Below are 26417 nucleotides of genomic sequence, written 5' to 3' on the forward strand. Positions count from 1 at the left end.
GTGGAGAAACGAGGTGCACTAAAGACTGGGAGAGATGAATGGCACCAGAGTAAAGAGTAGTTCAGAAATAGGGATCAGAAAGGAGACAAAAGCGAGACAGCTTAAGATGGGTTGGAGTGCATGTGTGTAAATGCACATAGCTTGGTAAATGAAGTTGGTGAGCGGCAGGCACAAGTCACCACATGGGACTAGGTTATAGTAGCAATAACTGAGACCTGGCTCAATGAAGGGGAGGATTGGGAACTTAATATTAATGGCTACAAGTTCAGGAAAGATGGGGAAGGAAAAAAAGGAAGTGGTAATATTGATCAAAGAAACTATTAGAGTGTTGGAGAGGAATAATGTTGAAGGGTCAAAGACAGAATCTATTTGGTTATAATTAAGGAACAATAGATGAGCTATTATGCTACTGGGTGTATAATATAGGCCACCAAATAATGGGGAGGAGAAAGAGGGGCAAATTGCAGGAAAATGCGAGAATTAGCGGCTAATGTAAAAGGGTGATTTTCAGTGATTAGGGTCATTGGAGAATCAATTGACTGTAATTAAAAACTGTTGAATAATAAAGCTGTCTCCATTCCAATAAGTTGCTAAGAAATGCAATATTTTAAAATAAACCCGTACCTTGTTAAAGTAAACTGAATTTAATTTTTGTATTAATTAGGTCATTAGCAACTCATTACGAGAATTTAACAATTCAGTTAAACTGATCTTCCTCTGTCTGTGCCTGTGTGGTGTGGAACTAGAAGATTCCAAATTCATTCCCTGGAATGTGCTGAGTTAGTCCATTTCAGCCAGGTTACAGTGGGAATGCTGAACTCAGTTTTTCTGGATCTATAATTTTTTAAATATATGTAATGGTAACAGTGTATCTTGGATGTTAGAACATAAGAACATAAAAAATAGGAGCAGGAGTAGGCCATATGGCCCCTCGAGCCTGCTCCGCCATTTAATAAGATGATGGTTGATCTGATCATGGACTCAGCTCCACCTCCCTGCCTGCAGAACTGGCCCTATTGCATGGACTAACTGTTAGACACCCCACCCAATATTCAGTTCCTTTGAAGTCAATGGAACTGAATATCACATGCAGCGTGTATTGGGCAGCAGATGTAATACTGCCCATTTTGCGCCACCGAAGAAGACTAATTTCTACCCCTATAATTATGAAGAGTTTTGGAACAATTTGAAGTATGGAATTGATAGCTTAGTTTAAAATCAAACAAAGCACTCCATTCTGAGCTCTTAATGGTGACTTTCCGGGATAACATTTTTAGTTTGAAAGGTTTTGTTTGATTTTTGTTGTAAATGGTTTTACAAAAGTAACTTGACAACAAGAACTTGCATTTCTATCGCACCTTTAACGTAGTAAAATGTCCCAAGGCGCTTCACAGGAGCATTATCAAACAAAATTTGGTACCGAGCCACGTGAGATATTAGAGCAGATGATCAAAAGTTTGATCAAGGAGGTAGGCTTTAAGGAGCATCTTAAAAGTGGAGCGAGAGGTAGAGGGGCGGAGAAGTTTAGGGAGGGAATTACAGAGTTTAGGAGCTAGGCAGCTGAAAGCACAGCCGCCAATGGTGGAGCGAGTAAAAATAGGGGATCAACTATTGGCCAGAATTGGAGGAGCGCAGACATCTCAGAATTTGTAGGGCTGGAGGAGTTTGCAGAGATAGGAAGAGTCGAGGCCACTGAGGTACTTTAAAACAAGGGTGAGTATTTTAAAATTGAGGCATTGCTGGACCAGGAGTCAATGTAGGTGAGTGAGCACAGGGGTGATGGGTGAACATTATTTGCTACGAATCAGGACTCGGGCAGCAGAGTTTTGGATGAGTTCCAGTTTATGAAGGATGGAGGATTGGAAGCGGTCAGGAGAACAGTGGAATAATCAAGTCTACAGATAACTCTTTGCTGAAGAGTTAGGTGCAATTGTTCTGAGTGCTGAAGTCAATACTTCATACTATAGACTGCATTAGACCCGTATTATAAATGATATAATTTCTGCATATAGATAAATGTGAGGTTATCCACTTTGGTGGCAAAAACACAAAGGCAGAATATTATCTGAATGGTGGCAGATTAGGAAAAGGGGAGGTGCAACGAGACCTGGGTGTCATGGTACATCAGTCATTGAAAGTTGGCATGCAGGTACTGCAGGCAGTGAAGAAGGCAAATGGTATGTTGGCCTTCATAGCTAGGGATTTGAGTATAGGAGCAGGGAAGTCTTACTGCAGTTGTACAGGGTCTTGGTGAAGCCACACCTGGAATATTGTATTCAGTTTTGGTCTCCTAATCTGAGGAAGGATGTTCTTGCTATTGAGGGAGTGCAGCGAAGGTTCACCAGACTGATTCCCGGGATGGCAGGACTGTAATATGAGGAGACTGGATCGACTGGGCCTGTATTCACTGGAGTTTAGAAGGATGAGAGGGGATCTCATAGAAACATATAAAATTCTGACGGGAGTGGACAGGTTAGATGCAGGAAGAATTTTCCTGATGTTGGGGAAATCCAGAACCAGGGGACACAGTCTAAGGATAAGGGGTAAGCCATTTAGGACTGAGATGAGGAGAAACTTCTTCACTCAAGAGAGTTGTTAACCTCTGGAATTCCCTACCGCAGAGAGTTGTTGATGCCAGTTCATTGGATATATTCAAGAGGGAGTTAGATATGGTCCTTACAGCTAAAGGGATCAATGGGTTTGGAGAGAACGCAGGAAAGGGGTACTGAGGTGAATGATCAGCCATGATCTTATTGAATGGTGGTGCAGGCTCGAGGGGTCAAATGGTCGGCTCCTGCACCTATTTTCTATGTTTCTATGTTTCACTCTTTAAACTTAACAGCTGTGCTTCTTCCAATTATAAGCTACAGAAAATGATCTACAGCATAGCAAACATTGCCGTCGGATTTTCACTGCCACCCATGAAGAGCTGTCCTAAACTAATCAATGTATACGGTTCCTTTTATTGACATTAGTACACAACCTTAATTTTAACTGAAATCATGCAAAAAGAATTGCTGTGTTGCAGAATTCCAAGTACTGGATAATTTTAATTTGTTTTGAGCAAAAAGCAGGAATAGACTGTACCAGCGGTCGCTCTGTGATGGTGAGGATTGGTGTCTGGTAGAGTGCACCACGTGTCTGTTAAGTTTTTTTTGGAAGTGCTACATGTTCTTTCAGTGTAGATCTTGTAGGTAGCAATGTCAATAGCAAACTGACAAATCACTGAACCTATGTACATGACATTTTTAATGATCAGTTTACATGAAATGGAATTATTAAAGTTGACTGAAGTTTAGTCTGCAATTACTTCTTGAAACTTAGCTAACTCAGTTGATGCATTATTAGCAAATCCTTGTAGAAGGACCCGTTGCTCCATTTGCAATGTCATTATTATCATTCCAGCTATAGCCATAGAATCACCTCTAATGGCTTCTCTTCCTGCTCCTGGTGTCCCCCCAAGGTTCTATCCTTGGTCCCAATGTTCCCTCTAATTTTTATTTGGGTGCTCGGCCCCTTCACAGTTTCGCACATGCATGGAATTTAACATGAGAAAAGCCTGCCCGAGCTGTGCGGGACCGGCTGACAGCTGCACAGCTTAGAGGGAACATTGCTTGGTCCCCTCCTATTCCTCAACTACATGCTGCCCCTTGGTGACATAATCCCACGACACAGTGTGGATTTTCACATGTACACTGATACCCAACTCTACACCTCTCAACCCCTCCACCATCTCTAAATATCAGACCACTTGTCTGACATCCTGCACTGGATGAGCAGAAATTTTCTCCAATTATATATTTGGAAGACAAAGCCATTGTTTTCGGTTCACACCACAAACTCGGTTCTGCCACCGATTCTATCCCTCTTCCTGCCAACTGCCTGAGGCTGACCCAGACTGTTCGCAACCTTGGTGTTATATTTGATTAAGGGAGAGCTTCCTATCTCATCCACGCCATCGCTAAGATCGCCCACTTCATCTCCATAACATTGTCCTTGCTTTTTCTTATCTGTTGCTGAATCCTTCATGAATGCCTTTGTTACCTCCAGACTTGATTATTCCAACCCACTCCTTGCCGGTCTCTCTAATTCTACACTTCGTAAACTTGAAGTCAACCAAACTCTGCTGCCCATGTCCTAACTCGCACCAAGTCCTGCTCGCCATCTCCATTGTGCTCACTGACCTACATTGGCTCCCAGTTAAGCAACGCCTCAATTTAAAAATTCTCATCCTTGTTTTCAAATCCCTCCAAGGCCTCGCCCCTCCCTATCTCTGTAATTTCTGCGAGCACAATAATCCTCCAATATTTCTATGCTTCCCCCAATTCTGGCCACTTGAACATCCCTGATTTTAATCGCTCCACAATTGATGGCCGTGCCTTCAGCTGCCTAGGTCCTATTCGCTGGAATTCCCTCCCTAAACCCTTCCGCCTCTTTACCTCTCTTTCCTCCTTTAAGATGCTCCTTAAAACCTACCTTCTTTGGTCAACTGCCAATGGCTCGGTGTCAATTTTTTTTGTGATAACGCTCCTGTGAAGTGCCTTGGGATTTTTTGCTACGTTAAAATATATATTTCTTTGTAATTTACTTTAATGTTAAGACTATAGCTCATTTGTTCCTTGTTTTTTTTAAGGCAATGTCTTGATGGCTCGGTTGGCACAGAGTGCGTGCCTAAGCCATACAGATTGGAAGATTCCTGGTTTGTGCTGAGTTAACTGATTGTGGCTGTAGGTCGAAGGAATGTAATAATTGGCCTGAGAGCCCAAGGTCAGAGAAGAGAAAATCGGTCCGCATTCCTGCTCCTTATAGCTATCTAGAGACTCCTGCTGCAAAGTATGCATATGGATGTTGGATGAGGGAAACTCTGATGACCTCAACTCATGTTGAATAAATTGCTGTCTAGATTCATACATGAAGATGACCACTTGGGTGAGGTACCAGAAGATGTCTGACATCCATAGAACCTTACCATGGCATGAATTGCCATTTTTAGGAGAGGAAGTGAAGACATTCAATGCAAACAATATTTTTGCAAAATACAGCAATAGTATTGTACAATGATTTTAACCCAGGGAAAAAAATTACATTACATATATTCCAGGTGAATTTTAACCCAGGAAAGGATGTGTGTGTTTTAGTAACTATTTCTATTGCTGTAGTGTGACATATGCCATTTTTCATGTCACATTTTTACTCCCTTGTGGTTTGTGATCCAAATCAACGTATAAGAACATAACATAAGAATTAAGAGCAAGAGAAGGCCATACGGCCCTTCGTATCAAAATTAAGGTGCTAACAGAAGAGGTACTTTCTAATGGGGAAGGAAATTACCATTTTTAAAGATAGCTAGGGTTTGTTTATAATTATAATTATGTCTAAAGCTTTGGTTGTCTTTTTTAAATCACATCTTTGCTCTTGCTGCTTATGGCCTGATCTAACATATTACATACATCGGATATACGACACAGAAACAGGCCATTTGGCCCAACCAGTCCATGCCAGCGTTTATGCTCCACTCGAGCCTCCTCCCGTCTTTCCGCATCTAAATCTATCAGCATAACCCTCTATTCCCTTCTCCCTCATATGCTTGTCTAGCCTCCCCTTAAATGCATCGATACTATTCACTTCAACCACTCCCTGTGGCAGCGAGTTCCACATTTTCACCACTCTTTGGGTAAAGAAGTTTCTTCTGAATTCCCTATTGGATTTCTTGGTGACTATCTTATATTGACGGCCTCTAGTTATGCTCTTCCTCACAAGTGGAAACATTCTCTCTGAATCCACTCCAACAAAACCTTTCATAATTTTGAAGACCTCGATTAGGTCACCCTCAGCCTTTTTTTCAAGAGAAAAGAGATCCAGCCTGTTAATCCTTTCCTGATATATATACCCTCGCATTTCTGGTATCATCCCAGTAAATCTTCTCTGCACTCTTTCTAGTGCCTCTATATCCTTTTTATAATATCCTTTTTTAATCTCCAACCTGCACTCACTGTGTTGGGTGGGTGATGTAATCTCCAGCCTGCACTCATTCACAGTCTTAGGTGGGTAGTGTAATCTCCAGCTCGCATTCATTGTGTTGGGTGGGTGGTGTAATATCCAGCCTACACGCACTGAGGCCGAAATTTACCTCCACCCAAAATGGTTCGCATCTTCCACTCCTGAAGTGTTTTTATCCATGCGTCGGATGAGGTCACTTCTTTCGGTAAATTCAGCTCTTTGTTGCTTTTTTTTGAAGCGGACCGGAAGTCGGTCATAATGGGGGCCGAAGTGGAGGCGGGATGGAGTCTATCAGTCAGCAGCGGAGCAGAGATGACATCATGACGGAGTGTGTCACCACACTTTCCCCTTCACTTAAAGGGAAGAGCCTTCAGCATTTTGAAACTTCGGTCCACTGAGCCACCAGGGATGGTTTCGGCCGGGCCAGCAGTCTGGCACCCAAGAGGGGGTGCTAGGCTGTATGTTGGTGTCCCGGCTGAACCTGACCTGGCAGTCGGCTGACAGAAAAAAAAACATGGCGGCAGTGCGCTCCCCCCGTCCCCCGTCCCCCGTCCCCCGGCGAAGGGCCGCTGCGCTGCCATGGCTCACAGACTGAAAGGAAGGTGCACTGACAGAAAAAGCTGTCATAGAAACAGAAAATAGGTGCAGGAGTAGGCCATTCAGCCCTTCTAGCCTGCACCGCCATTCAATGAGTTCATGGCTGAACATGCAACTTCAGTACCCCATTCCTGCTTTCTCGCCATACCCCTTGATCCCCCTAGTAGTAAGGACTTCATCTAATTCCCTTTTGAATATATTTAGTGAATTGGCCTCAACTACTTTCTGTGGTAGAGAATTCCACAGGTTCACCACTCTCTGGGTGAAGAAGTTTCTCCTCATCTCGGTCCTAAATGGCTTACCCCTTATCCTTAGACTGTGACCCCTGGTTCTGGACTTCCCCAACATTGGGAACATTCTTCCTGCATCTAACCTGTCTAAACCCGTCAGAATTTTAAACGTTTCTATGAGGTCCCTCTCATTCTTCTGAATTCCAGTGAATACAAGCCCAGTTGATCCAGTCTTTCTTGATAGGTCAGTCCCACCATCCCGGGAATCAGTCTGGTGAATCTTCGCTGCACTCCCTCAATAGCAAGAATGTCCTTCCTCAAGTTAGGAGACCAAAACTGTACACAATACTCCAGGTGTGTCAGGGGCACCGCTTGGCAGATTAAAGATTTTTGGAACTAAGTTTTACGGGAGGTGTGGGAGATTGGTAGTGCTCCCTTTGATGATGCACTTAGGACGGTTGGCAGCAGCGAGTCGGCAGTGGGGACCACCAGAAAAATCCTCGAGCTAAATTTCACTGGCGGCGGCCATTGGACCGGAAGTCAGCCGCCGCTAGACTCTGCCACCTGGCCTCCGCTTTCTGGCGGTAAGAGGCCTTTTTGGGGAGCTGAATTTTGGCCCCACTGTGTTCTGTGGGTGGTGTAATATCCACCCTGCATTCACTGTAGTTGTGTGGCTGGTGTAATCTCCAGCTCATTCATTGTGTTGGGTGGTGTAATCTCCAGCTCGCATTCTGTCACTATGTTGGGCGAGTATTGTAATCGCCAGCCCGCATTCATTGTGTTGGGTGGGTGGTGGTGTAATCGCCAGCTCACATTCTGCCTCTTTGTTGGGCGGGTAGGGTAATCTCTAGCTTTATAACACACATATTTACCTGTTCTCGTGAAAGGGCAATTTTCAGAGGATAAGTGACACTTTAATCCTAAGAGTGTGAATAGTAGCAATGTTATTTCTATTTCTGTGCTGATTTCACATCTGTCGCTGTGCAGTGGAATGTACTGCAACATTTTTAGGCTGTCTGCTCGGGTAGCACCTTCTGGGAACAGCTGCATAATGGGCTTAGTATAATGCAGAACTGCACCCATGAATCTCTAACCAGCAATACCATAATCACAGCGCTGACGAACTTTTGGCGGCATCCGAAACGGAAGTGGACGCTCCATAGACCCTCGTGGTTGACAGTGTCAAAGGCCGTGCCCCGTAGGGGATGAAACCCGCACTGTGACTCTGGGAGGAGCTCCTTGGCCACAGGAAGAAGACGGTTGAAGAGGACTCTAGCGACAACTTTCCCAGTGGCTGATAGCAGGGAGATTCCTCTGTAGTTGCCGCAGTCGGACTTGTCTCCTTTTTTAAAGATGGTCACGATCACAGCATCTCTCAGATCTCCCGGCATGCTCTCCTCCCTCCATATGAGAGAGATGAGGTCATGTATTCACGCCAATATCCTTGACCAGGCCAACATCCCCAGCATTGAAGCATTGACCACACTTGATCAGCTCCGCTGGGCAGGCCACATTGTCCACATGCCAGACACAAGACTCCCAAAGCAAGTGCTCTACTCGGAACTCCTTCACGGCAAACGAGCCAAAGGTGGGCAGAGGAAACATTACATGGATACCCTCAAAGCCTCCCTGATAAAGTGCAACATCTCCATCGACACCTCGGAGACCCTAGCCAAAGACTGCCCTAAGTGGAGGAAGAGCATCCGGGAGGGCGCTGAGCACCTCGACTCTCGTCACAGAGAGCATGCAGAAATCAAGCGCAGGCAGCGGAAAGAGCGTGCGGCAAACCTGTCCCACCCTCCCTTACCCTCAACGACTATCTGTCTCACCTGTGAAAGGGACTGTGGCTCTCGTATTGGACTGTTCAGCCACCTAAGGACTCATTTTAAGAGTGGAAGCAAGACTTCCTCGATTCCGAGGGACTGCCTATGATGATGATGAATCACAGTGTACCACAGAGAGATATCAAAAGACAAGTTATTGTCTTAATAGTATTTTGGGTGAGTGGTGCGGGAGAGGGTGATCCAACAGAGGTGAGAAATAAAGTATAATATAAAGCATTTGATATTTGTAGATAATTATGTTGATTTTATCTGGTAAATTGCCTGTCTTGAAATCTGCATGAGATACTTTAATGGTTAAATTGAACAATGTTAGATACTTAAAAGTTATGGTGAGTATGTAGACACTAAAGATTTTGTTTATTGGTTGAACGTTGCCTCTTATTAATTTGTAGTCGGTGCCATTGTCCTGATATCAAGACCAGAGATTTGAGAGTGCTGTTGATTCAGAACATCAGCTACTTTATTGGAGTCCTTGGAGCAGACCTGCTTCTTCTGCAGCATCATTTAAAAGGATATTAAAACAAAAATTCAATCACCACACAGTTCAGAACAAGTTCAAAATATTCAAAATAAAAAGTTTTTATGAATGGTGGAAATCTGAAATTAAATCGAAAATACTGGAAATGCACAGCAGAGTTATACAGACAGAAAACACAGATACCGAATAATTTGCTTTTTATTTCCAGCATTTTCTGCTCACTATTATTTGAATAGCTTGTGATAATATTTCAGAAACTAGAGCCAGTTCAAAGTGTCTATAACTTTTTTAAAACTGAAATCATGTAAAATCATTGATTAAAAACAGAATAATTAATGCTGTTCTTAGTTGAGTTATTCAAGATAGTTCACTCAAATACATACATACTATTTACAGTAATGAAACAGGCCATTTGGCCCAACAAGTCTATGTCGGTGTTTATGCTCCATATGAGCCTTCTCCCACCTTACTTCATCTAACCCTATTAGCATGTTCTTCTATACCTGTCTCCCCCATCTGTTTATCTAGCTTCCCCTATACTATTTGCCTTAACCCATGTGGTAGACTCTACATTCTAACCACTCTCTGGGTAAAGAAGTTTGTTCTGAATTCCCTTTTGGATTTATTAGTGACAATCTTATATTTATGGCCCCTAATTTTAGACTCTGTTATAACTAGATACATCCTTATTCATAATGCTTGATCATTTTAATTATTAAGTTTTTATAGTGTTTCCTTTTTGTGTATTTAGCTCATTGTAAACTGATGTGTTAAATCAACATAGCAATTGGAATTTAACCAAAAATGTCACCTTTCGTCGATCACAATGGTGGAGGTCAACATGGTGGAGACAAAATTAGGGGTACTAACGGAATGGAAAATTTTCAATTGGAATACTTAGAAGTAAGTGGGCGAACACTTGGTTTTAAAGAAAAGTAGTGCAGCAGTGTTTGGGTGACTTATAAACTCTTAGCTCTTGGTCTCATTATATCACATGATCATAAGAAGTGGAGTTCTGAGCTTTTCTGTTTAACAGAATCTGCTAAGCTCCAAAAATCTGATGCTACCATTGAAATATGCATTGAAAGGAAAAATTAATGGGTGTTCAGACAGACAAAACTAGACTTCAAAACAATTCAGTAAACACTCTGACTGATAATGACTCCACATAATTCAGATGTTATCTTTTTAAATTCCCTGGCCAAGAAGCACAGTACAACTGGAGTACACGAATACTACAGATTTGAGGGGAGCAATCTGCTCTGCAACATTTGTACTGTGTTTGGTATGAGTCCAGCATGCACTGTGAAGCAGTCGTCTGATGTCCCACTGCAGTGATGTTTACCTGTTTTGTACTTCCCAATTCTCTAGATACACTCTACAGCAACACGCCGCCAACCTATTCCTATGATGCAGATCGGGTTGAAGAACAAAGACGGAACCAGGATACCATGCCATACATAGATGACTCGCCTTCCTCGTCACCTCAGCTCAGCTCCAAAAGTCGGGGCAGCAGGGACACTGTATCATCTGGGTCCTTGGAATCAACTAAATCGGTGAGTTGATCTACTGTGAAACAGTAAGACCCGATACAATGCACATGGAAGAATGAAAGGATGTGAAGAGATTAATCCTAATTGTACTTTGCAATAATATGTTGTTACCACATAAGTTGATGAGTAGGGCAGCTTACCTTTGCACTGCTTTAGAATGGATCAAAGGCAATTGAGGTCAATAATTAAATGTTCATTACCACTGCACACTGTTGTGTAACCATTTAAAGCAGAGTAAAGCTGCATTTTCAGCATGTTCAAAGCAAAATACCATACCACATGAAATTTATGTGGCTAGAGTAGTAATTTCGAATTCATGACAGATGAAAATGAATTGGTTTCAGAATATCTTTTTCCATTCAGTTGTACACACAATAATTTCTTGCTTTTCCAAACTCATCAAAAGGGACAAATATTGTACAATAGTCAGTGATAAATCTGTCTTTTTTTATGCTGCTGGTTATATTTTAATTATACACACAGAAATGGAATTTGTTTTTGTGTCACTGTCTTCATGATAGATTTGACTTGATACCTACTGTGAAAAGCTGAACATGGGCCTGTTGAGTTTGTTTTAAGATCGGTTGTGCTATAAAATGTCTTTATTCTGTCAAAAGGAAGTGAATATTGTTGCACTAAATGCAGAAAGCCATTCTATAGATTTTTAAAATAATCTGGTTGCGTTTGTCTTGGACTGGTGTTTGTTGCTTAGTGTACAGGGTTTCATGCAGTAAAGTGTGATAGCCATGTTAAATTAAATCCATTTTAAATGGATTCGACTACTAAATGAATTTTATTGCTGATTATGTAACTATGCCAATATGAAATGGATTAAATTGTGGACATATTTGTTCAAGTATGCAGTTGCAAAATAGGGAATTGGTGTAGGATGTCTGTGCAAGAGGGTGTTTTTCTGATACCAACTGTAGGATTCAGGCTGTACTCTTAATTATGTCTGTGCCATCTATTCATCTTTCAATTAACCCTCAGATCTTCCCATTGCAAATCATCATCATCATAGGCAGTCCCTCGAAATCGAGGAAGATTTGCTTCCACTCTAAAAGTGAGTTCTCAGGTGGCTGTACAGTCCAATGCGGGAATTACAGTCTTTGTCACAGGTGGGACAGACAGTGGTTGAAGGAAAGGGTGGGTGGGGAGCCTGGTTTGCCGCATGCTCCTTCCGCAGTCTGCGCTTGATTTCTGCATGCTCTCGGCGACGAGACCCGGAGGTGCTCAGTGCCCTCCCGGATGCTCTTCCTCCACTTTGGGCGGTCTTGGGCCAGGGATTCCCAGGTGTCGGTGGGGATGTTGGACTTTATCGATGAGGCTTTGAGGTGTCCTTGAAACGTTTCCTCTGCCCACCTGGGGCTCGCTTGCCGTGTTGGAGTTCCGAGTAGAGCACTTGCTTAGGGAGTCTTGTGTTGGGCATGCAGACGATGTGGCCCACCCAATGGTGCTCAGTGCTTCGATGCTGGGGATGGTGGCCTGAGCGAGAACACTGATGTTGGTGCGTCTATCCTCCCAGTGGATTTGCAGGATCTTGCGGAGGCAGCGCCGGTGGTACTTCTCCAGTGTTTTGAGATGTCTGCTATATAGCCATATAGGGCGGGTATCACTACTGCCCTGTCGACCATAAGCTTGGTGCCAGATTTGAGGTCCTGGTCTTCAAACACTCTCTTCCTCATGCAACCGAAGGCTGCACTGGCACACTGAAGGCAGTGTTGGACCTCGTCATCGCTATCTGCCCTCGCTGATAGTAGGCTCCCAAGGTATAGAAAATGGTCCATGTTGTCGAAGGCTGCGCCGTGGCTTTTGATAACCGGGGGGCAGTGCTGTGTGGCGGGGTCAGATTGGTGGAGGATCTTTGTCTTACGGATGTTTAGTGTAAGGCCCATTGCAAATAGGTAGCTCATGTTGGACCCAAGGGCTCCAGGCCTGAAATGATTGGGAACTGTCCGAGATGGAAGAAATCTGTGAATTGAACCACAAAACTAGAGAGATGTTTTGGAATTTAAAAGATTTTGTTTATTTCAAAGATGTGCTACAAAATTGTAGCTATTTGTGTGAGGGGAGCAGTGATACATATATTAATTGTTTGCAGCTAATTCATTTGTATTAATACTGTTGAACCCAGCATCTGCTGTAGTGTAAACCACTCAAATGTGAGTTCAGTATTCATTCCAGTGTGAAGCAGCGCATCTTAGCTTGTAGGTTTCAAGCTTAAATGAACTCAAACAATGTGGTATAAACTGTTGTCACAGTGACATAAGCACACAGGATAGAGCTAGCATACACAAAATAATGGAAGGAGCTACATAACAGTGGGAACTTCTCTCTTTCCAATTTCTTCCCTTTCCTCTGCTCCTCTAGGTCTAGTCCAGGGACATTGAAGCCAAATGCACCACCTAGCTGTTGCTCCAGCAGTGATCAACTAACTCAGCAACAGGTGACGACCAGACAATTATAGAGGAGGAAGGCCATTCAGCCCATCTTCTTTCATCTATCCAGAAAAACCCTAAACTGCTCCCTTGCTATTGTAGCGTTCAGTTGTTTGTTAAATAATTCCAGTTTTTCACTTGCACTGTTCCATCCAGGAGTCTATTGATTTGTTGATCACTCTTTGTGAAGAACTCCCTGATGCCAATCCTACATTTTCCTTTTGCTATATTCACCCTGTGTACCCTTGTCCTACTTCACTGATTTAGCTTAAAGTCATTTTCTGGATTTACCGTTTCCAAATCATTTTGTCAGGCACATCCTTTCAAGGTTGAAAAACTCAAAAAAACATCTAAGGATCAGCCACCTGGTTCTTCTCAGTGCTTGAATGTCTCTCTTGTTTCTTGGTGACTTGAACTGGACTTAATAATTTAGGTGTGGCCTGACTAGAGCACTACACAGTTTTATTCCAGTTTTCTCTGACGTGTTTTAGTTACATAGTTCAACATTCTATTGGGATTAGTTGGATACGTTGAGCAATTAGTCTACTGAAACTCCTCGGCCTCTTTCAACTTCATCCATAGCTATTTCAACACCATTCATGGAGAACATGTCACCTATTTGTCTTCTCCATTGCTTTACAGTTGTCTGAAAATTTAACAAATGTGGAACTTAAAAAATAGCTTTTCATATGGAACTTTGTCAGTTATCTTTTAGAAGTCTAGGCATATCAGGACTTTTCAGTCAGTTTTGATTGTCATTTCTTCAGTCATCAAGGTGGTTGGTGAGGCAGAATCTTCACCATTCTGAATGCAGATTATTATTTGTACAGATAATCTTCAAATTTACTCCCGATTATTTTACATAAAATTGAAGTTTAATGGCTCCATAGTTGCACTGGCTTGAGCACTGGGTCATAAAGTAGTCATGCATTGCATTTTCCAACCTTAACTCTAAACCACTTGGGTTTTTCTGATTTATATTAGAATGATTAAAGTTATCTATTAGAGTAACTTACCTATTTGCACAAACCTTTCCTGTCTCTACATAAAGCACCCTCTTAAATAGTCCCCATTAAACCATTATTTTTTCTCACCCTGTTTGTTTTCCCGGTATGGTCCTCATCTCCACTCCCTTAAGTCCAAGGGATGCAAACTTGACCGTTTATGGCGGACAACTGGTAAAGTCATTCATCGCCAGATTTGGCTGCACCACGTAAAACACTATAGGGTCCTCTCCTCCTCTGCCTAAACTGCTCACTATTCCAGGATCATCCTGGAATGCAAAGATAATCCCCGACTTTTCTCCACTACAAACCGTCTTCTTAAGCCTCTCTCCTCTGCCTCCTCCACCCTCACTCCCAACTACAAGTGAGAGGAGCTTGTATACTTCTTTGTCATTAAGATTGAGACCATCTGTTAAGCTGTCCCTGCCACTTTCCTGCTTTCCCCTAGCTCACCAAGCTAAACTTCCTCTAAGGTATACCCTGCCCTAGCCCTGAACTCGCATCTTTCTATAGTTTCTCTCCTAACTCCCTTTCCGAGCTCATCTTGTCCATGAGACCCACCTCCTGCTTCCTCGACCCTATTCCCACCAAACTTCTGACCACCCAACTATTGTAAACGGTTCTCCTCCCGTTCCCCTTCAAATCTGCTGTCATCACCCAACTCCTCAAAAAACTCACCCTTCACCCCACTGTCATTGCAATCTACAATTCCCTTTCCTCAAATCCTTGAACGTGCTGTCGCTTCCCAAATCCGTGTCCATTTTTCTCAGACCTCGATGTTTGAAGCCCTCTAAACAGGTTTCCACACCTGCCGCAGTACTGAAAAGGCACTTATTAAAGGTACAAATGACATTACCTGTGACTGTGACCATGGTAAACTATCTCTCCTCATCCTTCTCGATCTGTCTGCAGCCTTTGACATGGTTGACTACACCATCCTCCTCCAACGCCTCTCCTTTGTCATCCAACTGGGTGCGACCACACTCGCCTGGTTCCATTCTTACCTATTCAGTAATAGCCAGAGAACGCCTTCTCCTCCAGCTCCCGCACTGTTACCTCTGCAGTCCCCTTAGGATTGATCCTTGGCCCCATTCTATTTCTCATTTCCATGCTGCCCCTCGGCGACATCATCCGAAAACACAATGTCAGGTTTCCATGTACGCTGATGACACCCAGCTCTACCTTGCCACCACCACCACCTCTCTCGACCACTCCACTGTTTCTAAATTGTCAGAATGCTTGTCTGACATCCAGTAAGGGATGAGCAAAAATTTCCATCAACTAAGTATTGGGAAGACCGAAGCCATTGTCTTGGGACTCCGCCAAAAAACTGTTGCCTTGCTACCGATTCCAACTGTCTGAGGCTGAACCAGACCATTCGCAACCTTGGTGTCATATTTGATTCTGAGATAAGCTTCCGACCACACATCCACCCCATCACCAATACTTCCACCTCTGAAACATTGCCCGACTTCGCACCTGCCTCAGCTCGTCCGCTGCTGAAATCTCCATCCATGTTTTTGTTACCGCTTAGATTTGAATATTTCAACGTTTTCCTGCCCATCTTCCACCCTCCATAAACTTGAGCTTATTCAAAACTCTGCTGCCTGTATCCGAACTCACACCAAGTCCTGTTCACCCATCATCCATTGGCTCCCGGTGGCTTTTGTCTCTTCTTTTTTCTCTCTCTCTCTTCATCCAATCTTTCTTTGCCTTTCTTTATTTATCTTTATGTACCTGATTTGACATTGAATTCACCCACTTTAATTCGTCCTCCTTCACGGTCCTTCACCATCATCATAGGCAGTCACTCGGAATCGAGGAAGACTTCCACTCTTAGGTGGCTGAATAGTCCAATACGAGAGCCACAGTCCCTGTCACAGGTGGGACAGATAGTCATTGAGGGTAAGGGAGGGTGGGACAGGTTTGCCGCACGCTCTTTCTGCTTGTCTGCGCTTGTTTTTTGCATGCTCTCATAGAAACATAGAAAATAGGTGCAGGAGTAGGCCATTCGGCCCTTCGAGCCTGCACTGCCATTCAATAAGATCATGGCTGATCATTCCCTCAGTACCCCTTTCCTGCTTTCTTTCCATACCCCTTGATCCCTACAGCCGTAAGGGCCATATCTAACTCCCTCTTGAATATATTCAATGAACTTGCATCAACAACTCTCTGAGGTAGGGAATTCCACAGGTTAACAACTCTCTTGAGTGAAGAAGTTTCTCCTCATCTCAGTCCTAAATGGCCTACCCCTTATCCTAAGACTGTGTCCCCTGGTTCTGGACTTTCCCGTCATTGGGAACATTCTTCCCGCATCTAACCTGTCCAGTCCCGTCAGAATCTTATAAGTTTCTATGAGATCCCCCCTCATCCTTCTAAACTCCAGTGTATAAAGGCCCAGTCGATCCAGTCTCTCCTCATATGTCAGTTCCGCCATCCCAGAATCAATCTGGTGAACCTTCGCTGCACTTCCTCAATAGCAAGAACGTCCTTCCTCAGATTAGGAGACCAAAACTGAACACAATATTCGAGGTGAGGCCTCACCAAGTCCCTGTACAACTGCAGTAAGACCTCCCTGCTCCTATACTCAAATCCCCGAGCTATGAAGGCCTTCTTCACCGCCTGCTGTATCTGCATGCCAACTTTCAATGACTGATGAACCATGACAACCAGGTCGCGTTGCACTTCCCCCTTTCCTAATTGCCGCCATTCAGATAATACTCTGCCTTCGTGTTTTTGCCCTCAAAGTGGATAACCTCACATTTATCCACATTATACTGCATCTGCCATGCATTGGCCCACTCACCTAACCTGTCCAAGTCACCCTGCAGCCTTTTAGCATCCTCCTCACAGCTCACACTGCCACCCAATTTAGTGTCATCTGCAAACTTGGAGATATTACACTCAATTTCTTCATCTAAATCATTGATGTATATTGTAAAGAGCTAGGGTCCCAGCACTGAGCCCTGCGGCATTCCACTAGTCACTGCCTGCCATTCTGAAAAGGACCTGTTTATCCCGACTCTCTGCTTCCTGTCTGCCAACCAGTTCTCTATCCACGTCAGTACCATGTGCTTTGATTTTGCACACCAATCCCTTGTGTGGGATCTTGTCAAAAGCCTTTTGAAAGTCCAAATACACCACATCCACTGGTTCTCCCTTGTTCACTTTACTAGTTACATCCTCAAAAAATTCCAGAAGATTTGTCAAGCATGATTTCCCTTTCATAAATCCATGCTGACTTGGACCGATCCTGTCACTGCTTTCCAAATGTGAAGCTATTTCATCTTTAATAATTGATTCCAACATTTTCCCCACTACTGATGTCAGGCTAACTGGTCTATAATTACCTGTTTTCTCTCCCTCCTTTTTTAAAAAGTGGTGATACATTAGCTACCCTCCAGTCCATAGGAACTGATCCAGAGTTGATAGACTGTTGGAAAATGATCACCAATGCATCCACTGTTTCTAGGGCCACTTCCTTAAGTACTCTGGGATGTAGACTATCAGGCCCCGGGGATTTATCGACCTTCAATCCCATCAATTTCCCTAACACAATTTCCCGCTTTATAAGGATATCCTTCAGTTCCTCCTTCTCACTAGACCCTCGGTCCCCTAGTATTTCCGGAAGGTTATTTGTGTCTTCCTTTGTGAAAACAGAACCAAAATATTTGTTTAACTGGACTGCCATTTCTTTGTTCCACATTATAAATTCACCTGAATCTGACTGCGAGGGACCTACGTTTTTTATCACTAATCTTTTTTTCTTCACATATCTATGGAAGCTTTTGCAGTCAGTTTTTATGTTTCCAGCAAGCTTCCTCTTGTAATCTATTTTCCACCTCCTAATTAAACCCTTTGTGCTCCTCTGCTGTATACAAAATTCTCCCAGTCCTCAGGTTTGCTGCTTTTTCTGGCCAATTTATATGCCTCTTCCTTGGATTTAACACTATCCTTAATTTCTCTTGTTCGCCATGGTTGAGTCACCTTCCCCGTTTTATTTTTACTCCAAACAGGGATATACAATTGTTGAAGTTCATCCTTGTGATCTTTAAATGTTTGCCATTGCCTAGCCACCGTCAACTCTTTAAGTGTCACTCACCAGTCTATTCTAGCCAATTCACGTCTCATACCATCGAAGTTACCTTTCCCCAAGTTCAGGACCCTAGTCTCTGAATTAACTGTGTCACTCTCCATCTTAATAAAGAATTCTACCATATTATGGTCACTCTTTCCCAAGGGGCCAAGCACAACAAGATTGTTAATTAGTCCTTTCTCATTACACATCACCCAGTCTAGGATGGCCAGCCCTCTAGTTGGTTCCTCGACATATTGGTCTAGAAAACCATCCCTAATACACTACAGGAAATCCTCCTCCACCTCATTGCTACCAGTTTGGTTAGCCCAGTCAATATGTAGATTAAAGTCGCCCATGATAACTGCTGTACCTTTATTGCACGCATCCCTAATTTCTTGTTTGATGCTGTCCCCATCCTCATTACTACTGTTTGGTGATCTCGGCGATGAGACTCGAGGTATTCAACGCCCTCCTGGATGCACTTCCTCCACTTAGGGCGGTCTTTGGCCAGGGACTCCCAGGTGTCAGTGGGGATGTTGCACTTTATCAGGGAGGCTTTGAGGGTATCCTTATAACGTTTCCTCTGCCCACCTTTGGCTCGTTTGCCGTGAAGGAGTTCCGAGTAGAGCGCTTGCTTTGGGAGTCTTGTGTCTGGCATGCGGACAATGTGGCCTGCCCAGCGGAGCTGATCAAGTGTGGTCAGTGCTTCAGTGCTGGGGATGTTGGCCTGATGTTGGTGCGTCTGTCCTCCCAGGGGATTTGTAGGATCTTGCAGCGGTATCGTTGGTGGTATTTCTCCAGCGACTTGAGGTGTCTACTGTACATGGTCCATGTCTCTAAGCCATATAGGAGGGCGGGTATTACTACAGCCCTATAGACCATGAACTTGGTGGCATATTTCCTTCACGGTCCTTACTCCGTTATCAGCTCGCAACTTTATGAACAAAAAATTTTAAAAGACAAATGTGCACAAACAAGTCTTAACTCATAGGACATGCTGCAAGATGCCCTGCTCCAGCAAAATCTGGGACAGTGTTTCACTGTTCACCCCTTCATACTGTTTTATAATTCTGAACATTTCTCTTTGACCCCCATAAAGTTCTTCGTTCCAGTTCCAGTTATTCAAGTTTCTCATCATAACTATTCCCTTTCATTCCCGGCACAATCCAATTGGGGATGATTTTGATGTGGAGCATAAATCAGATGGGTGATTGAAGAAATCCCAAAGCAGCTCGGCAGAGGTCCAAGCCATTTTCATGGTCGGGCCTCATTTAAATGACAGTGGCGAGCTATTAACGGTAAATGAACACTGATGGGAAGCTCACCAAAAGGGGATGAATGGCAAACTGCGCCTTCAGCAGAAACAGGGGAAAATGAGAGGAATTAATGGGAGATATTGGGAGTTGTGTGCCATTTTTATAAACATTATATATCAATGGACGCTGGGTTCCAGGCACTCTCGACCCATGAAATAGTTAGCTTGACCAGAGTGAGATTCTTTAATCTTCACAATTGAAGCCCCTGGGGTAGGTAACTAAAGCAGTCTTTTAACTCCAGTACAAATAGCAAAATTCTGCGATGCTGGAAATCTGAAATACAAATAGAAAATGCTGGAAGTACTCGAGAGGTCAGGCAGCATCTGTGGAAAGAGAAACAGTTAACGTTTCAGGTCTGCGACCCTTCATCAGAACTGGAACATTTCACAAATGTAACAGGTATTAAGCAAGTGCAGGGAAAGGTAGGGGAGGAAAGAACGAAAGAGAATGTCTGAGATAGGATGGAATGCATACAGTATACAATTAAAAGAAGTACAAGTAAATTTCTGTTTCACCTAAACCCTTCGCAACATCCTGGTCCACTCTTGCATAATCCCCAACACCCCTTCCCCTTCCTACAGCAACTTCCCATGCAAGTGTAGGAGATGCAACACTTGCCTGTTTACCTCCTCCCTTCCCACCATACAAATTGGCCCTAAACACCCTTCCAGGTGAAAAAGCGATTTACTTGTACTTCTTTCAATTTAATATCCTGTATTTGGTGCTCACGATGCGGCGTTCTCTACATTGGGGAGACCAAACACTGATTAGGTGATCGTTTTGCCGAACACCTCTGTTCAGTCCGCAAGCGTGACCCTAAGCTTCCGGTCGCTTGACATTTTAATTCGCTGCCCCAATCCCACTCAGACCTCTCTTCCTATACCTCAAGGAACAACATCTCAACTTTAAATTAGGCAATTCATGGCCTTCCGGACTCAACTTCTAGTTCCACAATTTCAGACCATAACTACTGCTCCCATTTTTTTAAGACAGCAGGTGCTGATAATGGTTCTGCTACTACCATTTACACCTCCTCTGGATCCATCTTGTTTTTATACTTGTCCCATTACCACCACCTTTTGTCATGCCCCATCATCATCCCTTTTATCATTTAAATTACTCCTCCCTTCCCCATTACAGACTTTCTCTATTATTCTTTCCTCCCCCATTTCTCTGCCTCTGTAGCTGCTTAAATTGTGGCATTTTCCAGTTCTGATGAAGGGTCACAGACCTGAAATGTTAACTCAGTTTCTCTTTCCACAGATTCTGCCTGAGCTGCTGAGTATTTCCAACATTTTCTGTTTGTATTTTTAATTGTAGTGTTCGGCTCAGAGTGAGGTATCAATTTGTTGAGTTTTCTTTTGCCTGGAAATCTAGGACTGCAGTGATGCAGCACTGCTCTTTGTAAATGTTGCTTAGCTCCTTCTGATTCACCTGCTGAGGGTTTTAGGGGCTAGAACTTCCACTTTTGTGCTTATCGCCCAAAAATGGGCATGATTTCCGGCGTGGGCGTTAAAAAAGGGTTTTCAGATCGCCGGCTTCTCGCCTATTCTCAAAACACCCAGTTTCCATATTTGAAAATGGGCGGTAGCGTTAAATTTTTTTGACCTTCTGCTGTAAAGTGTGGTCGTCCTTAGCAACGGCATGGCAACGCTCGGTTCCTGCGATTCAGGTCAAGGGTTATCATGCCATGCGCAGAAGAGGAGAGAGAGAGAAAGGGAGACCAGAGGCACTGAAGGTGTGTGTGGCTGTGGTGTGTGCTTGTCTGGCTGTTGTGGGAGGAACGACGGAGATTCACCAGTAACAAAAAGCCTACTAAGCACCAAGAACATAGTTGGCACCAAGTTTTTGTCCAACAAATAAGATAAAACATGGAAAGGATGGAGGAGGCCCTGGAGCTGGTAGCCAGGAACACTGGCTTTATAAATAGAGGCATAGAGTACAAAAGCAAGGAAGTTATGATGAACCAGTATAAAACACTGATTCGGCCTCAACTGAAGTATTGTGTCCAATTCTTAGCATCGCGCTTTAGGAAGGATATGAAGGCTTTTAGAGAGGGTGCAGAAAAGATTTACCAGAATGGTTCCAGGTATAAGGGACTTCAGTTACGTGGATGGACTGGAGAAGCTGGGGTTGTTCCCCTGAGAACAGAGAAGGTTGAGAGGAGATTTGATCGAGGTATTCAAAATCATTATGGGACTAGACAGAGTAGATAGAAAGAAACTGTTCCCATTGGCAGAAGAGTCGAGAACCAGAGGACACAGATTTAAGGTGATTGGTAGATGAACCAAAGGCGACATGAGATAAATCTTTTTTTACACAGCGAGTGGTTAGGATCTGAAATTCACTGCTTGAAAGTGTGGTGGAAGCAGATTCAATTGTGGCTTTCAAAAGGGAGTTCGATAAGTTCCTGAAGGAAAATAAATTGCAGGGCTACGGAGAAAGGGCGGGGGAGTGGGACTGGCTGAAGTGCTCTTGCAGAGAGCCGGCAACGGCTCGATGGACCAAATGACCTCCTTCTGTGCTGTAATCATTCTATGATTCTACTCTGGAGGATGAGGGCATTGTAATTCCAAAGAAGGAATTAGCAGACCTTGTTTGTAACTTAATAACCTTTCTGCAATTAAAGAAACTGAAGCTGAATGATTTCTGCAGAATGGGATTTGTATCACAAAACAAATCAATATAGGAATTCAAACTTCCCGAGTTGACTCAATGAGTAAAATCACTGCCATGTGTGGTACTGAGCCACACAAACTGGATGGTCCCAGGTTACCACCTTGAACTGTGCTGAGTTATCTGATCTTGCGCAGGGCAATTGTAGGTCACCAGAGCCTGTAATCTCCTGGTTTGCATTCATCAACTGAGCTGAGGAACATTTAATGAAGATTATAAACACACAAAAATTTGCGTACCATAGAGCAACATTATCTGTAATTAAACAGAAGATGAACATTTTCCGGGATGATCATTACAGCCTTCCATTAGTATATTAGGGAGGATTAGGAAAGTTGAATTTGTTTCTCTGGAGGTGAGGTGACTGAATTGAAATGTTCAAAATTGAGTAGAAATTGCCAAAACTGCTGCAGCAAATTGTTCATTGGTTGAACATAAGATAAGAACATAATAAATAGGAGCAGGAGTAGGTCATACGGTCCCTCGAGCCTGCTCCGCCATTTAATTCGATCATGGCTGATCCGATCATGGACTCAGGTCCACTTCCCTGCTCGTTGAGGCTGAGATAACACATGTTAAACACTCGGAAGTCAGGAGTAAGAGCAGATCGGGCAGAAATCTTTCATCTAAAAGGAAGAGCTATGGAATAAGTTACCAGGAAAAGTTATTGAAGCAGGCAGTGTAATTACATTCAAGAGGAAATTGAGATTGAAGGTGTCAATCGTGGCTCAGTAATTGCTCTCATGCCTCGGAGTCAGACGGTTATGGGTTCAAGCCCAATTCTAGAGATTTGACCACATAATCTCGGCTGACACTTCAATGCAGTACTGAGAGAGTGCTTCATTGTCGGAGATGCTGTCTTTCGGATGACGCACTCAATTTCTTTGTTTTTAAACCTACCTGTATCCCATACGTTGAATTTTGGGTGATGAATCGTTACTGCAAACAGATCACTTGTTTGAACCTTGTTTAGTTGTAACTGGTGTAGATTAACTGTTGTGATAATTAAGCATAGAGATTTCTGTCCCTACATTGTTTTTCATTAAATTTACACGTTTCCCCCACTTTGTTCTCCCAAGCCCTCTGATCCACAGTAGTGCTGCACTTTGATCACCCTGACATGTGATGTGCTCATTGTGTGCTGCATAATAGTCAATTCTTTTTCCAACCCATGATGCAGTGCTTTTCAGGATAAGCAGAGTCACTGCTTTATACCCTGTATTTACTAAGTTACATTTGTTTTTTTCTTACATGGATTATAGGATTATTTTACTGGTATTTGGAATCAAATGCCATGATTTCATCCATTTACAATTAGACCCACTAAATAAGTAAAATGTTATTTTTATTACAGGTATTACAGGGCTTTTGGTATCTCTACTGATGTTTTAAGGGTAATATCCCTTGATTCTGTTAATTTTCCCATGATAACCATAACTTGTTGACTTGATCACTTTGAGGGCTGATGACGCCTTTCCCCCTTAATGATCCCAACTTGGCTATACTTTCCACCATTTGCCCCGTCCAACGTGATGGTGGTGTAGCCCTTATCTCTAAATCACATCTTGGTCAGTCTCCCTACTCCTCCGACAACTTCTCCTCCTTTGAACATATCGCCTTGTTCTACCCCTCACGTCTCTTGTAAAATCCTTGTTCTGTATCGTCCACCCAATTTTCACACCAATCACACCAATTTTCACACCAAGATATTTTCTCACCAAGATATCTGCTTTCGTTCCTCTGTCTCTGCACTGGGCGACTTCTCATCCTCGGTGATTTCAACCTCAACTCTTCTTTTTCTCTTTCCTCTGAGTTCACTGCCCTCCTTTCCACCCTTAATCTCTCCCTCCATATAAACTCTCCTACCCATATACATGGCCACCCCTTCAATCTTGTCATCTCAAGTGGCCTCGCTAACCCCACTGTAACTATCACTGATGAGGCAATCTCGGATTATTTTCTTATATCGCTGTCTACTCATAGTCCCCTTCCCCCTCCCAACCTCACTTTGTTTTGTGTCTGTCCCTGGAAAAAACTCTCCCTCAAGTCCCTTACCACTGCACTTTCAAATTCCCAACTGTCTAGCCTTTTGGCCTCCAGTTCATCATGATATTTCTGCAGCTACTGATTTGCTTAATCACACTCTCTCCACCACCTTTGATGCTCTTGCACACTCTCACGCTAGTCGTGCTCCCTGGGTCAAAATCCTGGAACTCTCTTCCTAACAGCACTGTGGAAGTACCTTCACCACAAGGACTGCAGCAGTTCAAGACAACGGCTAACCGCCACCTTCTACATAAGAACACAAGAGCATAAGAATTAGGAGCAGGAGTAGGCCAATCGGCCCCTCGAGCCTGCTCCGCTATTCAATTAGATCATGGCTGATCTACCTCAACACTTTCCTGCACTGTCCCCATATACCTTGATTCCCTTGATATCCAAAAATCTATCAATCTCTGTCTTGAATGTGCTCAAAGACTGAGCCTCCACAGCCCTCTGAGTGAAGAAATTTCTTCTCATCTGATACCTAAATGGCCAACTCCTTATTCTGAGACTGTGACCCCTGGTTCTAGACTCCCCAGCCAGAGGAAACTTCCTCCCTACACCTACCTTGTGAAGCCCTGGAAGGATTTTGTATGTTTCATTGAGATCACCTCTCATTCTTCTAAACTCGAGAGAATATATCAACAACAACATGTATTTATATGGCACATGAACATAGTAAATCGTCCCAAGCGCTTCACAGCAGTGTTATAAGACAAAACAGATAAATTTGACACCGAGCCACAGAAGTAATTGCGGCAGATGACCAAAAGCTTGGTTAAAGAGGTAGGTTTTAAGGAGCGCGTTCAGGGAGGAAAGAGAGGTAGTGAGGTGGAGAGGTTTAGGGAGGGAGTTCCAGAACTTAGGGCCTAATCTACTCAATCTCTCCTCATAGGATAATCCCCCCATCCCAGGAATCAGTCTGGTGAACCTTCCGCATTCTCTGACCTTGTTTATCAGTCTATTATGGGGTATCTTATTGAAGGCCTTTTGAAAATCTAGATAAATTAAATCTACTGCACTACCATTTTCTACTCTCTCTTTTACTTCTTCAAAAAATTCAATGAGGTTGGTCAAGCAAGACTTTCCCTTCTGACCAATCATTATATTTTTGCTTTCTAGACGTTTTTCTATTTTCTCCTTTAGTAGGGAAGCCATTATTTTCCTACTGCCGATGTTAAGCTAACTGGTCTATAATTCCCCAGACATGTTCTATCCCCCTTCTTAAATATAGGTATTATGTTAGCTATCTGCCAGTTCTCTGGTACTACACCTTTTTGTAATTAATTATTGAATATGTGTAGTAATGCCCCTGCTATCTATTCCCTAGATTATTTAAAAATGTGTGGTTGCAATCCATCCAGACCAGGCAGGGGTTTTATCCTCTTTGAGTTTGATTAGTTAATTAATATATCCCCTCTTTTTATTTTAAATGCATTTATTTCATTACTAATCTCATCATTCAATGCCATGTCCACCTGTTCTATCTCCCTGGTAAATACTGAAGCAAAGTAATTCTTTAATATTTTTGCCATCTCTCTATTGTTACCTGTGGTATTATCCTGTCTATCCCTTAATAGCCCTATTCCCATCCCAACCTTCCCTTTTTGATTGATGTGCCTGTAAAATATTTTACTATTTTGTTTTATGTTCCTTGATAATTTCATTTCATGGTTCCTCTTTGCCATCCCAATTGTTTTTTTTTTACTTCTCTCCTAATTTTTTTGTATTCTCCCTTATTATGCTTGGGCTTTTTACATATTGGTTTCGAAAGGAGTCCTGTACACATTGTAGGAACTCCATTCCCTTATCCCCTTTACCTACCTATTCTGTCCAATTAATATCAGGGTGGTTGAAATCCCCTATGATTATTATTCTATGTTTTTTTACTTATTTCCCTAATTTGTCTGCATATTTCTTCCTCCACCTCCTTTCTACTATTAGGTGGTACACTTCTTAGTGTGATTGATCATTTATTATCTTTTATCTCTTTCCATATGGATTCTATTTTTGTCCTGCTGATAGCTGCGTCAGTTTTTTCAATTGCCATTATGTTATCTCTAATAAGTACAGCTCCCCTTTTTCCCTGCAATGTTTAATTCCCAGTCCTGATTTTTCTGTAGCCATGTCTCAATAATCCCTACTATGTCTAGTTCCTCG

The 26417-nt window shown here is 43.0% G+C and overlaps 1 protein-coding gene across 3 annotated transcripts in view; it reads left to right on the top strand.

Annotated features, from left to right (window-relative positions):
* Positions 1–26417, top strand: part of LOC139268795 (breakpoint cluster region protein) — a 905198-nt gene that overhangs the window by 254594 nt on the left and 624187 nt on the right. For all 3 annotated transcript variants that reach the window (XM_070887498.1, XM_070887499.1, XM_070887500.1), the window contains exon 2: positions 10521–10705. In XM_070887498.1, coding sequence (XP_070743599.1) covers positions 10521–10705 — 185 coding nt within the window. The remainder of the gene's footprint in view (positions 1–10520; positions 10706–26417) is intronic.

This window comes from Pristiophorus japonicus, chromosome 8, assembly GCF_044704955.1.
Source record: "Pristiophorus japonicus isolate sPriJap1 chromosome 8, sPriJap1.hap1, whole genome shotgun sequence".
In the NCBI taxonomy this organism is placed as follows: Eukaryota; Metazoa; Chordata; class Chondrichthyes; family Pristiophoridae; genus Pristiophorus; species Pristiophorus japonicus.